The sequence below is a fragment of the Mesoplodon mirus genome (genome assembly GCF_964341445.2).
Source record: "Mesoplodon mirus genome assembly, chromosome: 4".
NCBI classification, from domain to species: domain Eukaryota; kingdom Metazoa; phylum Chordata; class Mammalia; order Artiodactyla; family Ziphiidae; genus Mesoplodon; species Mesoplodon mirus.
Window position 1 is genome coordinate 63,019,297 of NC_138979.1, and position 16,172 is coordinate 63,035,468.

The 16,172-nt window shown below is 40.5% G+C and overlaps 1 protein-coding gene across 1 annotated transcript in view; it reads left to right on the forward strand.

Annotated features, from left to right (window-relative positions):
• Positions 1 to 2,868: 2,868 nt before the first annotated feature.
• The window catches only part of REC114 (REC114 meiotic recombination protein), a gene marked incomplete at its 5' end in the record, with an annotated part of 112,716 nt that continues 99,412 nt past the window's right edge, over positions 2,869 to 16,172 (forward strand). The window contains one exon of the mRNA XM_082619136.1: positions 2,869 to 3,027. Within this exon, the coding sequence (XP_082475262.1) occupies positions 2,869 to 3,027 (159 nt within the window). The remainder of the gene's footprint in view (positions 3,028 to 16,172) is intronic.

The following is a 16,172-nucleotide window of genomic DNA, read 5'->3' on the forward strand; positions in this document are numbered from 1 at the left end:
TATAATCACACAATAGAATGCTTATTCATCACTAAAAAGGAATGAACTACTGGTACATACAACAACATGGATGAAGCTAAAAGACAAAATAACACTGAACAAAAAGAAGCAGATATAAAAGAGCATATTCTGTATGGTTTTATATATATATATATTAAGTCCAGAAAAAGGAAAGCTAATCTACCTTGGTTAAAATCAGACAAATGGTTGCCCTTGGGAGTTGGAGACTGACTGGAAGGAGGCAATCCTAAGGGAACTTGGGGCTTTTGGAAATGTTCTGTATCTTGTTTGGATGGTGGTTACATGAATGTATACAGGGTCAAAACTTGTCTAATCGAACATATAAGATCCGTGCTTTTTATTGTATAAAACTACACCTTAATATTACAGATTTCTCTTTAACAAAGAAAACACAATGGCCATTAAAAACATGGAGTAATTTGCTCAATGTTCTGTCTACCTCCCCATCTCGCCCCCAGACACTAGATCATATGCTTCAGGAGGGCAGTAGCCACATCTGTTTTGTCATCTACTATATCCCCGGCACCTCGTACAGTGTCTGGGACCTCTTGAACGCTCAAGTCACATTTGTTAATATCATAGGTTTTTAAGAGCCTCTGTGCACTGAGCTGTGGCTTTAATCTCCCTTTGCAGACATGATCTGTTCTTGGCAGACGTTGGTGGCCCCAGAAGCTTGAGCACTGTCTAGGAAGGGAGCTTGCAGGTGGGAGCCCAGCAGGACCCTGGGTGTCCTTGGGCACTGACAGGGTCCCAACTGTGAGCACCATCTGCTCCTGTGAAGGGTTCTGACAGCATCCGCAGCCCTGGACCTGGAAGGTGAGCGCCTCTGAGACCGAATGTCAGGCTCCCATTCCCATCCTCCTGCCGATAGGGAGCCCACGGAAAGTCACTTTAACCCTGCAAATAGAAAGTACCCACAGTGTACCGCTTTGTAATTTACCAAGAATTTTCCCACATATGATCTTATTTTATCCTCCCTAGGACCCTGTAAGGTGGGTATTTGCTAACCCTGTTTCACAGAGAAGTTAAGTGACATCCCAAGGTCACACAGCTGGCAAGTGCTGGAATTGGGATTCAAACCAAGTTTCTAACCATTTACTACTATATTAAATACAGTACTACTGTGTCATTTAAGGACCTTCAGAAGTCATTTCTAAAATCTGACCCCTTCAAGCTCTACTGGACTAATGGAAAGATAACTAAAATATATCCCTTGTCTCGAATGCAATTTATTCTACATGTCCCTCAAAGATTAGTCTGCCTGGACCACCATTATGATAGTGTCACTCCCCTATGCCAATTTTCCATGCTCCCCACCATCTACCAAGTAAAATTCACTCTCCTTAGCTGCTGTTCAGTGCTCTTCTGCCTAACTCACCTTTGTAGCCTCATCTTCCTTAAAATCCCTTGCATTCTGGCTGGTTATGTCACTATCCTCATCTCTGCAACTCTCCTCCTCAACTTGCCCTCCATTTGGAATACCAATTTCTTCCATCTTCCCTTTGGATGCTTTTTCTCACCTTTCATGTTAGGACTGAAATGTCACTGCCATTCCTGTTTGTGGACTTTTACCCTATCTGGATCCTTAGAGCACCTTTCCCTTGGCATTAACTGTCGGGTATCATAGGTACCTCTCTTTATCTTTTTTATTAGATCCTGAGGTCCTAGAAGGATAGATGCTGCCTTACCCATTTCCATAACCCCTGTGGTGACTAACATAGTTATATACTGTAGATATTTAATGGTGCTTTGTTGAGTGAAAAATTACCACTTCTCCAACCATCGTCTATACATTTAGTACCCTTTGAAATGCATGGTTTTAAAAATTGTTTACATTTTAACTCTATTAGTTTGGTTAACATAGCTTCCATACACAATGCTTCTGATCTGACACAAACTGGACAGATACCCAAATTCTTTGCAAGTGGGGTGGACACATGGAGAGATTGCAGAGTCCACAGTTCTACTCTGGCTGTGTAACCTTATACAAATTGCTTCTACTCTCAGGACATTATTTTGCCTCCATCTATTCAACGGGGGTAATAATCTCTGTTTTGCTTCTTTAATTTACCACAAGGTTATTGAGAGGACAAATGAAATAACAGATGTAGAAGTGCTTTGTTGATTATAAATCACTCAGGCCTGTCACTGAGTTGCACCTGCTTTTGATTGAGGCACACCTTTCACTGTCGGCAACATCCCACCCATTCTCTACCTTCTTTAAGAGAACTTGCCCATCTGGAGGGAATATGTCTAGTGGGCTGCAGGATGATGAGGAAAAACCCTAATTCCTGAATGGTGGGTGGAACTGGGGTTGTGCTGCGGTGGGGTTCAGGTGAGCAGCGCCACTGTCACCTGAAAGTCTTCTGTGAGGAAGGAAAACACACTTGTGTTTTCGACAGCCTCGAAGAGCCAGCCTAGTCCCAGCACGGAGAAGTCACAGGGAGTCGGCCAGTTTTCTCAAAGGTCTCAGAGCGGCCGGACAATGACCCGGGCTGCCTGAGGGAAGGGGAGGGCCCGAACGAAGCAAAGGCAAGACCAACTACCATTTATAAGCGTCACAGCCCCACTTCAAGATGGAAGTTACCATCCTCACTTTGTCCACCACGAGAAAACGCCCTAGGTCCACAGCTACGCCTTTAACGCGAAAAGCACCGCCCCCAACCCCTACTCCCCTCCAACTCCCCCACCCCGCTCCTCCTCACCCCGCTTCCCGTTCTAGTCTCTGGGGCTTGTCCATTGGCTTGTACTCTTGGGGAGGGTGGGCCTTGGGTCACCTCGCTTCCTGATTGGTTAGTTGGGCCGATTGGCAGGCACCAGCGAGCTGCGCTAGCCAGGAAGTCGAACATGGCGGAGGCGGGAAAAGAGCACGCGGGCTTCGGGCTCCCGGGAGAAGGTGCGGCACAGTGGCCTCTGCAGCGGTATGGCCGCTTCATGCCCGTGGGCACTGGAGAGCTGCCTGGGCTTGTCCAGGAAGCTGGCACAGCCTCTTCCACAACATGGAAGGTGAGGCCTGAGGGCGGGAAGGGCCGGGAGGCTCTCACCCCCCGCGGGGAGGGAGGGGAGGCTGTGGCCTGGTACCGGAGTTCCGGCCGAGAGCCACGCCGACAGAAGGAGAGGACTGATAGGGGCGGTTAGCCGACAGCTAACGTAGGAAATACGTATAATGATTGGAACCCAGTGCATTCTCAAAGTAGTTATGCAAGGGAGTGGTAAACATTCATACATTCGACAGATATTTACTGAGCGTCAGTTATGTGTTAGATTTTATTCAGGGTGCTCGGGGATGTATATCAGTGAACAAGGTATAAATGATCCCTACCCTCGTTTGTTTTTAGTCTAGTGGAGGACATAGTATTTATGCAGATGCTGTATAATTATGTAAACTAGTTTCACATCCCTTATGTGGACGGGAGGGTTGAATAGTCTTTAATCAAGTTGTTTTTCTTCAGGCAGCCAAGAGTCACACAGAAGAAGGACTAAATTTGAATCCTAGCTTTGCCACTGAATTTCTGTGACCTTGGTTAAGTTACTTATTCTCTCTGTACCTTATTTACCTTATCTTAAAATAGGGATAATAATAGTATCTACTTGGTAAGATTGTTGTGAGCACTGATTAAGTTAATATATATAAATCACCTGAAACAGTGCCTCATATAAAGTTATGTAAGGGTTTACTGATATTATCCTCTTTTTTTGTCCTGGTGGTATGTTTTATTGCCATGGGTCGCTGATCATTCAGTTCCTTTTGGTCTGGCTTGACTATTGGATGTGGACCCTGGGGTTTTGGATTGTGCATGTGTGTATATGTTGGTGTGGTTTGGGCAGCAGCGGGTAGGAGAAAAGTAAAAGAAAGAGAACAATTATTCCAGGTAGAGGATGCAACGTGTGCAGAGGCCCTGCACCTGGAAAACCTCAGCATGTGTAATGTGCAGACAGAAAGAGTAAGGCTGGTGCTTAGAGAACAAGGAGACTGATAACATGGAATGAGGTTGTCTAGAGAGGTAGGCAGATGCCTTGTGAACAGTGTCCTAAAACCAATAGGAAGCCACTGAAGGATTTTAAGTTGGAGCATTTTCATCTTTGAAAGTTCACTCTGGTTGAAGTGTGGAGATAGAATTGGAGAGGAATATGAGTAGAGTCAGGAAGATCACATAGAACGCTTTTTTAGTGTGGCAGGCAAGAGATGGTAATACTTAGACGGGAGGGCAGCGGTGGGAGGATGGGGAGGGAGGATGGCAGTAGAGATGGGGAGACCGGGCATGTTAAAGCTATATTTTGGAGGCCAAAATGACAGGACTTGGAGATTGATTAGGTATAAGTGGTGATAGTAAAGAACTTTTGTGTTTCTGGCAGGATCAACTGGGTTGGGAAACGTTGGAGGAGGAACAGTGAAGGAAAGATCCAAGACTTCAGTTTCAGATGTATTGGGTTTCAGTGTGTTTATGCAGCATCCAAGTGGGGATATTGAATGGGTAGTTGGGTATGCTGGTCTAGACTCAGAAGAAACATCTGGGCTGGAGATGTAAATGTGTCATCAACACGAAGGTGACATTTATAGTTATGAGATGATATGAGATTCCAGGACCAAGCCCCAAGGTAGATCAGGAGGGGACCGACTTCCTAAAGAAGATTGGCAAGGGACAGAGAATTGGGAGGTACCCAGGAGAAAGCAGGTCCATCAAAGCTACAAAAAGTTACTTCAAGAGGGAGAGAACAATTAACTTTGTTGAATAATGCCTCAGAGTGAAGGATAATGACGACTAAGGGGTGTCCATTGGATTTAGCAACATGAAGGTCCTTAATGGTCTTTACCAAGAGAAGTTTCAGTGGAGTGAAGGGGGTGGAAGTCAGATAGGGGTGGGCTGAAGAGTGACTAGTAGGTGAGGAAGTGTGGCCAATGTGCGTGGACACCTCTTCTGAGAGACTTGGCTGTGAATGTGAGTAGAGATGGGGCATAATGAATTGTTCACCAAATCTAGACTATTAGAGCTAAGACCATTAAAAAAGGCATTAAATACTTAGTTGTACTCTTGTGGAACACGGTATCCTGAGAAATTATATAGGCTGCAGATGCAAAATGGGGTGAATAAAGAGTTAAATCGAAGAATGACTAATCTATAATAGGATCTTGTAAAAAAAAAACTGGGAACGTTTGAGGACATAATTAATTTTTGAAACTGCCCAACAGGTTCCTTGATACCTTCTCTTAACACCCTTTAAACCCTTTCACCTCAGGCATCTTTGTTGGATGCATGGCCTCAGATGCAACTGGGTAACTATTAGATTCCTGTATTGCAACCCAGAGGCCAGGGACATTGACCATCCTAAGGAACTGTTATTACTTTTTTTCCCTTTTCTTTGCAAAGCTCTTCATAATTGCTTATAAGGAGCGGCACTTTTCAACAGTTTTCTGATGTTTGGCATAAAGCCACAGCTACAGTGACAAGGGATGAGGTTTGGCTTTTGCAGTGCTTTTGAAAACTGAACATTTGTACCTTCCTTTGAATCTGTGCCGAACCATCCTACCTGCTGTGATCAGTTTCAGCCCAGGTCTGTCATTTTGGGAGGGAAAAACGAAAGAGAAAACAAGATTTGTTCTATTTTATGAGTTCTGTGACTATTGTGCAATAGTAATGATAAAAGATGAGCCATCTAAAGAGCTTCACTAAGTCCCATGTGAATTTCTCATTTTAAAAATATGTGGTACCTGCAGTAAAAAAAATATGTGTTAGGTAAAGCATAAAAATATATTATTGTGGAGAATAGAGTCATTCTGGCTTTTTTTTTCCTCTAGGGGCCTTTTAAGTTCAACCTTGAAATCTATTTTGAGTTTTTTCATTTTTTCCTGAAATTGTGGGGAGAATCTGATTTCCTGGTACTGTTCTATATAGTTGTTTAATTACAGAGAAGACTTTCATCACAGTGGCTACATGCTAAGGCAAAAATGTTGACTTAAGAGAAAAAATGAATGGTACAACAAGTCTAGTACTTCTAAGACTTGAAGTCCTAGTTGAGAGGTAAGGTCAAGTCTAAGACATCTTGTATATAGACTATGGAATGTATATATTGATTTATTTGTCTGAATTGAATTATTATGAAAAGTTACTATTTGTAGATAAGTTAACCACAATTTGGAAGCAAATACACTTTTTGTAATACTGTAAGAAAAAAAAAGTGTGAAAAAAAATCAACAGTTTAGAACTGTGCTACTCAGATGTCAATGTGCATGGAAATCACTTGGGGATATTTTTGAAAAATGCAAATTCTGACTTAGTAGATCTGGTACCGGCAGTGAAATTCTGTAGCTCTAACCAGCTTCCAGGTGATGCTGATGCTGTTGGTCCAAGGACCAGACTTTGCGAGGCGTAAGTGTAGAAGACCTTGAATGAAATGGGCAGCCCTATAGTAAAATTAATAAAATGAATTTGTGGAGTCATGAGGTAAGGCAATCAGATTCATAATGAATATTCAAACATTTTATTAATAGGGTTAATATTTAAACCATCTGTCATTTAAGTGGAATGAGCAAATGAAATACATCTTGAACTTGATTTTAATTCCTTACATCTGTTAGCCCAGCCTTTCTGAAAGGATTATCATAATAACAGATTGGTCCATTTTATGTATTTTATGGCTGCATGTAATTTAGTTTACTAATTTGAGAATAATTTTGAAAGGTGATGTTAATTTCAGGTTGTTTTTATTTTATTTATTTATTTTTTAAACATCTTTATGAGAGTATAATAGCTTTACAATAGTGTGTTAGTTTCTGCTGTATAACAAAGTGAATCAGCTATATATACATACATCCCCATAATCTCCTCCCTCTTGCATCTCCCTCCCACCCTCCCTATCCCACCCCTCTAGGTGGACACAGAACACCGAGCTGATCTCCCTGTGCCATATGGCTGCTTCCCACTAGCTATCTACTTTACATTTGGTAGTGTATATATGTCCATGCCACTCTCTCACTTCATCCCAGCTTAACCTTCCCCCTCCCCGTGTCATCAAGTCCATTCTCAACGTCTGCGTTTTTATTCCGGTCCTGCCCCTACATTCTTCAGAACTTTTTTTTTTTTTAGATTCCATATATATGTGTTAGCATACGGTATTTGTTTTTCTCTTTCTGACTTACTTCACTCTATATGACAGACTCTAGGTCCATCCACCTCACTACAAATAACTCAGTTTTGTTTCTTTTTATGGCTGAGTAATATTCCATTGTATATATGTGCCACATCTTCTTTATCCATTCATCTGTCAGTGGACACTTAGGTTGCTCCCATGTCCTGGATATTGTAAATAGAGCTGCAGGGGCTTCCCTGGTGGCGCGGTGGTTGAGAGTCTGCCTGCCGATGCAGGGGGCACGGGTTCACGCCCCGGTCCAGGAAGATCCCACATGCTGCGGAGCGGCTAGGCCTGTGAGCCATGGCCGCTGAGCCTGCGCGTCTGGAGCCTGTGCTCAGCAACGGGAGAGGCCACAACAGTGAGAGGTCCGCACAGCAGGAGAGGCCACAACAGTGAGAGGCCCGCGCAGCAGGAGAGGCCACAACAGTGAGAGGCCCGCGTACTGCAAAAAAAAAAAAAAAAAAATAGAGCTGCAATGAACATTGTGGTACATGCCTCTTTCTGAATTATGGTTTTCTCAGGGTATATGCCCAGTAGTGGGATTGCTGGGTTGTATGGTAGTTCTATTTGTAGTTTTTTAAGGAACCTCCATACTGTTCTCCATAGTGGCTGTATCAGTTTACATTCCCACCAACAGTGCAGGAGGGTTCCCTTTTCTTCACACCCTCTTCAGCATTTATTGTTTGTAGATTTTTTGATGATGGCCATTCTGACTGGTGTGAGGTGATACCTCATTGTAGTTTTGATTTGCATTTCTCTATTGATTAGTGATGTTGAGCATCCTTTCATGTGTTTGTTAGCAGTCTGTATATTTTCTTTGGAGAAATATTTATTTAGGTCTTTGGCCCATTTTTGGATTGGGCTCTTTGTTTTTTTGATATTGAGCTGCATGAGCTGCTTGTATATTTTGGAGATTAATCCTTTGTCAGTTGCTTAATTTGCAAATATTTTCCCCCATTCTGAGGGTTGTCTTTTCGTCTTGTTTATGGTTTCCTTTGCTGTGCAAAAGCTTTTAAGTTTCATTAGGTCCCACTTGTTTATTTTTGTTTTTATTTCCATTTCTCTAGGAGGTGGGTCAAAAAGGATCTTGCTGTGATTTATGCCATAGAGTGTTCTGCCTGTGTTTTCCTCTAAGAGTTTGATAGTGTCTGGCCTTACATTTAGGTCTTTAATCCATTTTGAGTTTATTTTTGTGTATGGTGTTAGCAGGTGTTCTAATTTCATTCTTTTACATGTAGCTGTCCAGTTTTCCCAGCACGACTTATTGAAGAGACTGTCTTTTCTCCATTGTGTATTCTTGCCTGCTTTATCAAAGATAAGGTGAACCTTTTTTTGTGCATGGGTTTATCTCTGGGCCTTCTATCCTGTTCCACTGATCTATATTTCTGTTTTTGTGCCAGTACCATATTGTCTTGATTACTGTAGCTTTGTAGTATAGTCTGAAGTCCGGGAGCCTGATTCCTCCAGCTCTGTTTTTCTTCCTCAGAATTGCTTTGACTATTCGGGGTCTTTTGTGTGTCTATACAAATTGTGAAATTTTTTGTTCTAGTTTTGTGAAAAATGCCATTGGTGGTTTGATAGGGATTGCATTGAATCTGTAGATTGCTTTGGGTAGTATAGTCATTTTCACAATGTTGATTCTTCCAATCCAAGAACATGGTATATCTCTCCATCTGTTTGTATCATCTTTAATTTATTTTCATCAGTGTCTTATAGTTTTCTGCACACAGGTCTTCTGTCTCCTTAGGTAGGTTTATTCCTAGGTATTTTATTCTTTTTGTTGCAGTGGTAAATGGGAGTGTTTCCTTAATTTCTCTTTCAGATTTTTCATCATTAGGAAAAATAATGTATAAGAATGCAAGAGATTTCTGTGCATTAATTTTGTATCCTGCTACTTTACCAAATTCATTGATTAGCTATAGTAGCTTTCTGGTAGCATCTTTAGGATTCACTATGTATAGTATCATGTCGTCTGCAAACAGTGACAACTTTACTTCTTCTTTTCCGATTTGGATTCCTTCTATTTCTTTTTATTCTCTGATTGCTGTGGCTAAAAGTTCCAAAACTATGTTGAATAAGTGGTGAGAGTGGACAACCTTGTCTTCTTCCTGACCTTAGAGGTAATGGTTTCAGTTTTTCACCATTGAAAACGATGTTGGCTGTGGGTTTATCATATATGGCCTTTATTATATTGAGGTAAGTTCCCTCTATGCCTACTTTCTGGAGCGTTTTTATCATAAAAGGTTTTTATCATTGTTGAATTTTGTCGAAAGCTTTTTCTGCATCTATTGAGATGATCATGGATTTTCTCCTTCAATTTGTTAATATGGTTTAGCACATTGATTGATTTGCATATATTGAAAAATCCTTGCATTCCTGGGATAAACCCCACTGGGGTAATTGATAATTGATCATGGAGTATGATCCTTGATCATGGTGTATGATCCTTTTAATGTGCTGTTGGATTCTGTTTGCTAGTATTTTGTTGAGGATTTTTGCATCTATGCTCATCAGTGATATTGGCCTGTAGTTTTCTTTCTTTTTGACATCTTTGTCTGGTTTTGGTATCAGGGTGATGGTGGCCTCATAGAATGAGTTTGGGAGTATTCCTCCCTCCGCTATATTTTGGAAGAGTTTGAGAAAGATAGGTGTTAGCCCCTCTCTAAATGTTTGATAGAATTTGCCTGTGAAGCCATCTGGTCCTGGGCTTTTGTTTGTTGGAAGATTTTTACTCACAGTCTTAATTTCAGTGCTTGTGATTGGTCTGTTTATATTTTCTGTTTCTTCCTGGATCAGTCTCAGAAAGTTGTGCTTTTCTAAGAATTTGTCCATTTCTTCCAGGTTGTCCATTTTATTGGCATATAGTTGCTTGTAGTAATCTCTCATGATCCTTTGTGTTTCTGCAGTGTCAGTTGTTACTTCTTCTTTTTCACTTCTAATTCTACTGATTTGAGTCTTCTCCCTTTTTTTCTTGATGAGTCTGGCTAATGGTTTATCAGTTTTGTTTCTCTTCTGAAAGAACCAGCTTTTAGTTTTATTGATCTTTGCTGTTGTTTTCTTTCATTTCTTTTTCATTGATTTCTGATCTGATCTTTATGATTTCTTTCCTTCTGCTAACTTTGGGGTCTTTTTGTTCTTCTTTCTCTAATTGCTTTAGGTGTAAGGTTAGGTTGTTTATTTGAGATGTTTGTTTCTTGAGGTAGGATTGTATTGCTATAAACTTCCCTCTTAGAACTGCTTTTGCTGCATTCCATAGGTTTTGTGTCATTGTGTTTTCATTGTCATTTATTTCTAAGTATTTTTTGATTTCCTCTTTGAGTTCTTCAGTGATCTCTTGGTTATTTAGTTGTGTATTGTTTAGCCTCCGTGTGTTTGTATTTTTTACAGATTTTTTCATGTAATTGATATCTAGTCTCATAGCATTGTGGTCAGAAAAGATACTTGATACGGTTTCAGTTTTCTTAAATTTACCAAGACTTGATTTGTGACCCAAGATATGATCTGTCCTGGAGAATGTTCCATGAGCACTTGAAAAGAAAGTATAATCTCCTGTTTTTGGATGGAATGTCCTATAAATATCAATTAAGTCCGTTTTGTTTAATGTATCATTTAAAGCTTGTGTTTCCTTACTTATTTTCATTTTGGATGATCTGTCCATAGGTGAAAGTGGGGTGTTAAAGTCCCCAACTATTACTGTGTTACTGTCAGTTCCCCCTTTTATGGCATTTGCCTTATGTATTGAGGTGCTCCTTTGTTGGGTACATAAATATTTACAGTTGTTATATCTTTTTCTTGGATTGATCCCTTGATCATTATATAGTGTCCTTCTTTGTCTCCTGTAGCAGTGTTTAATTTAAAGTCTATTTTGTCTGATATGAGAATTGCTAGTCCAGCTTTCTTTTGATTTCCATTTGCCTGGAATATCTTTTTCCATCCCTTCACTTTCAGTCTGTATGTATCCCTAAGTCTGAAGTGGGTCTCTTGTAGACAACGTATGTACACGTCTTGTTTTTGTATCCATTCAGCCAGTCTATGTCTTTTGGTTGGAGCATTTAATCCAGTTACATTTAAGGTAGTTATCGATACGTATGTTCCTATTACCATTTTCTTAATTGTTTTGGGTTTGTTATTGTAAGTCTTTTCCTTCTCTTGTGTTTCCTGCCTAGAGAAGTTCCTTTAGCATTTGTTGTAGAGCTGGTTTGGTGGTGCTGAATTCTCTTAGCTTTTGCTTGTCTGTAAAGGTTTTAATTTCTCTGTTGAATCTGAATGAGATCCTTGCTTGGTAGAGTAATATTGGTTGTAGCTTTTTCCCTTTCATCACTTTAAATATGTCATGCCACTCCCTTCTGGCTTGCAGAGTTTCTGCTGAAAGATCAGCTGTTAACCTTATGGGAATTCCCTTGTATGTTAATTGTTGCTTTTCCCTTATTGCTTTTAATATTTTTCCTTTGTATTTAATTTTTGATAGTTTGATTAATATGTGTCTTGACGTGTTTCTCCTTGGATTTATCCTGTATGGGACTCTGTGTGCTTCCTGGACGTGACTATTTCCTTACCCATTTTAGGGAAGTTTTCAACTATAATCTCTTAATATTTTCTCAGTCCCTTTCTTTTCTTCTTCTGGGACCCCTATAATTCGAATGTTGGTGTGTTTAATGTTGTCCCAGAGGTCTCTGAGATTGTCCTCAGTTCTTTTCATTCTTTTTTCTTTATTCTGCTCTATGGTAGTTATTTCCACTATTTTATCTTCCAGGTCACTTATCCGTTCTTCTGCCTCAGTTATTCTGCTACTGATTCCTTCTAGAGAATTTTTAATTTCATTTATTGTGTTGTTCATCATTGTTTGTTTGCTCTTTGGTTCTTCTAGGTCCTTGTTAAATGTTTCTTGTATTTTCTCCATTCTATTTCAAGATTTTGGATCATCTTTACTATCATTACTCTGAATTCTTTTTCAGGTAGACTGCCTATTTACTCTTCATTTGTTTGGTCTTGTGGGTTTTTACCTTGCTCCTTCATCTGCTGTGTGTTTCTGTGTCTTCTCATTTTGCTTAACTTACTGTGTTTGGGGTCTCCTTTTTGCAGGCTCCAGGTTCGTAGTTCCTGTTGTTTTTGGTGTCTGCTCCCCAGTGGCTAAGGTTGGTTCAGTGGGTTGTGTAGGCTTCCTGGTGGAGGGGACTGGTGCCTGTGTTCTGGTGGATGAGGCTGGATCTTGTCTTTCTGGTGGACAGGACGACGTCTGGTGGTGTGTTTTGGGGTGTCTGTGAACTTATTATGATTTTAGGCAGTTTCTCTGCTAATGGGTGGGTTTGTGTTCCTGTCTTGCTAGTTGTTTGGCATAGGGTGTCCAGCACTGTAGCTTGCTGGTCATTGAGTGGAGCTGGGTCTTAGCATTGAGATGGAGATCTCTGGGAGAGCTTTCGCCGTTTGATATTGTGTGGGGCCGGGAGGTCTGTGGTGGACCAGTGTCCTGAACTCGGTTCTTCCACCTCAGAGGCTGAGGCCTGATACCCAGGCAGAGCACCAAGACCCTGTCAGCCACGTGGCTCAGAAGAAAATGGAGAAAAAGAGAGAAACAGAGAGAGAGAGAGAGAGAGAGGGAGAGAGAGAAGGAGAGAGAGAGAGGGAGGGAGGGAGGGAATAAAATAAAGTTATTAAAATAGAAAAACTTATTAAAAATAGAAAAGTAATAAATAAAAAGAAAGAGAAAGAAGAGAGCAACCAAACCAAAAAACAAATCCACGAATGATAAAAGCGCTAAAAACTATACTAAACAAAAAACAAAAACAAAAGCAAAAAAACAGACAGTAAGAACCCTAGGTTAAATGGCAAAAGCAAAGCTATACAGACAAAATCACACAAAGAAGCATACACATACACACTCACAAAAAGAGAAAAAAGAAAAAAAAATATATATGTAAAAACAATTAAAAAAGGAAGAGAGCAACCAAATCAATAAACAAATCTACCAATGATAATAAGCTCTAGATACTAAACTAAGATAAACATAAAACCAGAAACAAGTTAGATACAGAAAGCAAACCCCAAGTCTACAGTTGCTCCCAAAGTCCACCGCCTCAATTTTGGGATGATTAGTTGTCTGTTGAGGTATTTCAGAGATGCAGGGTACATCAAGTTGATTGTGGAGAATTAATGCGCTGCTCCTGAGGCTGCTGGGAGAAATTTCCCTTTCTCTTCTTGTTCACACAGTTCCTGGGGTTTAGCTTTGGATTTAGCCCCACCTCTGCGTGTAGATCGCCTGAGGGCATCTTTTGGGAAGTCTGAGGTCTTCTGCCAGCGTTCAGTAGTTGTTCTGTAGGAGTTGTTCCACATGTAGATGTAGTTTGTTTTTTTTTTTTTTTTTGCGGTAGGCGGGCCTCTCACTGTTGTGGCCTCTCCCATTGCGGAGCACAGGCTCCGGACGCGCAGGCCCAGCGGCCATGGCTCATGGGCCCAGCCGCTCCGCGGCATGTGGGATTTTCCCAGACCGGGGCACGAACCCGTATCCCCTGCATCGGCAGGTGGACTCTCAACCACTGCGCCACCAGGGAAGCCCTGTAGATGTAGTTTTGATGTATTTGTGGGGAGGAAGGTGATCTCCACGTCTTACTCCTCCGCCATCTTGAAGGTACCCCTGCAGATTGCTTTTCAATTAAAGTTTTACCACGTTTTTCAGATTCCAAGGATTTCTCAGACATGCCCTAATTGGTTGAACCTGACAACTTCTTACTTTTTTCCTTTCAAAGGGAAAAAAGTCCTTTAATTTTTGTAGAAGGAACTTAAAATAATTGCCCTACTTAGAAATTAAGAAATACAAAATGAAGTTTGTACTTGAACTGTTAAATGCAGATTCAACATAAGATATACTTTGGGTCCCCTTAACAGTGTCCTTTTTTTTCCTTATATTCCTTGTGCCTACATATTATCTAGCATATGATAGGTGCTCAGTAAATGTCTGAGTGTGTGGTAACTTTTCTGAACTTTTCTTATGATAGTGTGCTAATTATGATGTGATAGCTACTATTTATTGTTTACTTCAGGATATTTCTTATAGCAGCCCTATGAAGTAAATATTATTATCCCCTTTTATAGATAAGGGAACTAAAACTCAGAGAGGTTCAGTGGCTTGCCCAGGAACACAGATAAGTTAAGAGAGAATTCAGACCCTGTTTTTCATGCCTCTAAAGCTTATTCCTTTAACCACTATGCTGTTTGTCTTAGAAGTGTTAATATTTCATTTGGGGAATAGCAGTTCAGTTATGTAGATGAGGACTTTTGCGATTAACACACAGGGTGAAAATGATAAAAATGATTGTAGGGTTTTTTTTAAGGAAAATTTAAGATTCAGTAAAAGCCCAAGAAAATTATTTTTGAGAATAGTGAAGTAGTAGTTCTTTTTTGCATACCTGGTAATTTTTGATTGGATGCCTGATGTGAATTTTACCCTGTTGGGTGCAGGATATTTTTGGATTCCTATAAATATTCTTGAGCTTTTTGCTGGGATAAGTTATTTGGAAACAGTTTAATCCTTTCAAGTCTTGCTTGAGCTTTGTCAGGTGGGACCAGAGCAGCATTTGATCTAGGGATCATTTTTTCCCACTCCTGAGGCAAAATTCTTCAACATACTTACTCTATCCAGTGTCCTTAAATTATGAGGTTTCTCACTCTTGCTGATAAGAACAGACCCTATTCCCTGCCCTGTGTAAGCGCTCAGGATTGTTCCTTTAAGTCCTTTCAGGTGTTTTTTTGCCCAGCCTCTGGTCATTTGCTCGCACATGTGTGTATGCTGAAGATTTGAGGAGGGGTCTCCCTTGGTACAGCTCTCTCTTCTCCAGTATTCTGGCTTGCAAACTCTAGCCACTCTGACGTACCTGGACTTGGCAGCTCTCTCCCCTCTACTCAGGGACAGCTCACCAGGTTCTATGCTCCTTCTCCTTGTACTTTGGCCTGGAAACGTTCCCCAAGAAGTAACTAGGGCAACGGTAAAGCTCACCTCCATTGTTTCTTGTTATTTCTCAGGAATCATGTCCTTTATTACTTGATATCCAGTGTCTTGAAAACTGTTGTTTCCTCTAATTTGTCAAGTTTTTAGCTGTTTCAGGCAGGAAGGCAAGTTTGGTCCCTGTTACATTATGTTGGCCAGAAGTGGAAATCTATAGTGGGTCATTTAATTCAGTCCCATTTTGTCATTTTCCACTTCAGTTCATCAATTCAACAAAAATTATTAAATTATCTATTCGGTACTTGGCATTTAGTTAGGCACTGGAGAAGCTATGGAACTGTCCTTGTGTTTCATCACAGTCTTAAAATATTGGGACACTTGAGCACAGGATTACAAAAATATGTAGGGTCTGATAACTAGAGTGGTGTTTCTCAAAGTGTAGTAGGCAGGCTACTTTCAACAGTCCCTTGGGGGTGCTTGTTGAAGATGCAGATTCATGGTTCTTGTGCTAGACCTAATGAATCGGGATCTCTGAGGGTGACTGCCTAGGTGATTCTTATGTACTGCAATCTGTCTTCATGCCCCAATTCTGAAGGAAAGGTGGGGAGAGGGAACAATTGACAAAGTAATACTGATACTATTTAATGATTTATAATTTATGAAGTATTTTCATAAACCTTTTCACACTAATTCTCACATTTAATAGCTCTATTTAGATCTAATTACCATTTTATATACAAGAAGCTTATGCCTGGATAGGTTAAATAGCTTGCCAAAGGTTTACATAGGAGTGGAAGAACTGATTCTAAAAGTGTTGTCTTTCTCAAGCCATTCTGCTGTACACTGCTGCTCCCAACAGTGGTATCTTCTCTTATGAAGATGTACAGGTATCCAGAGTTACTATTCTTTCATGCAGCTTGCTTTTTTAAAGAGTTAACAGGTTATGTTGCTCTATTTATTAGGATTAAGATTGACTCTGAATAATAGAAAATGCAAAATAACAGTGGATTAAATAAGACGCAAGTTTATTATTCACATAACAGTACAGGGCTGGTATGACACTCCACAGTGTCAGGAAATG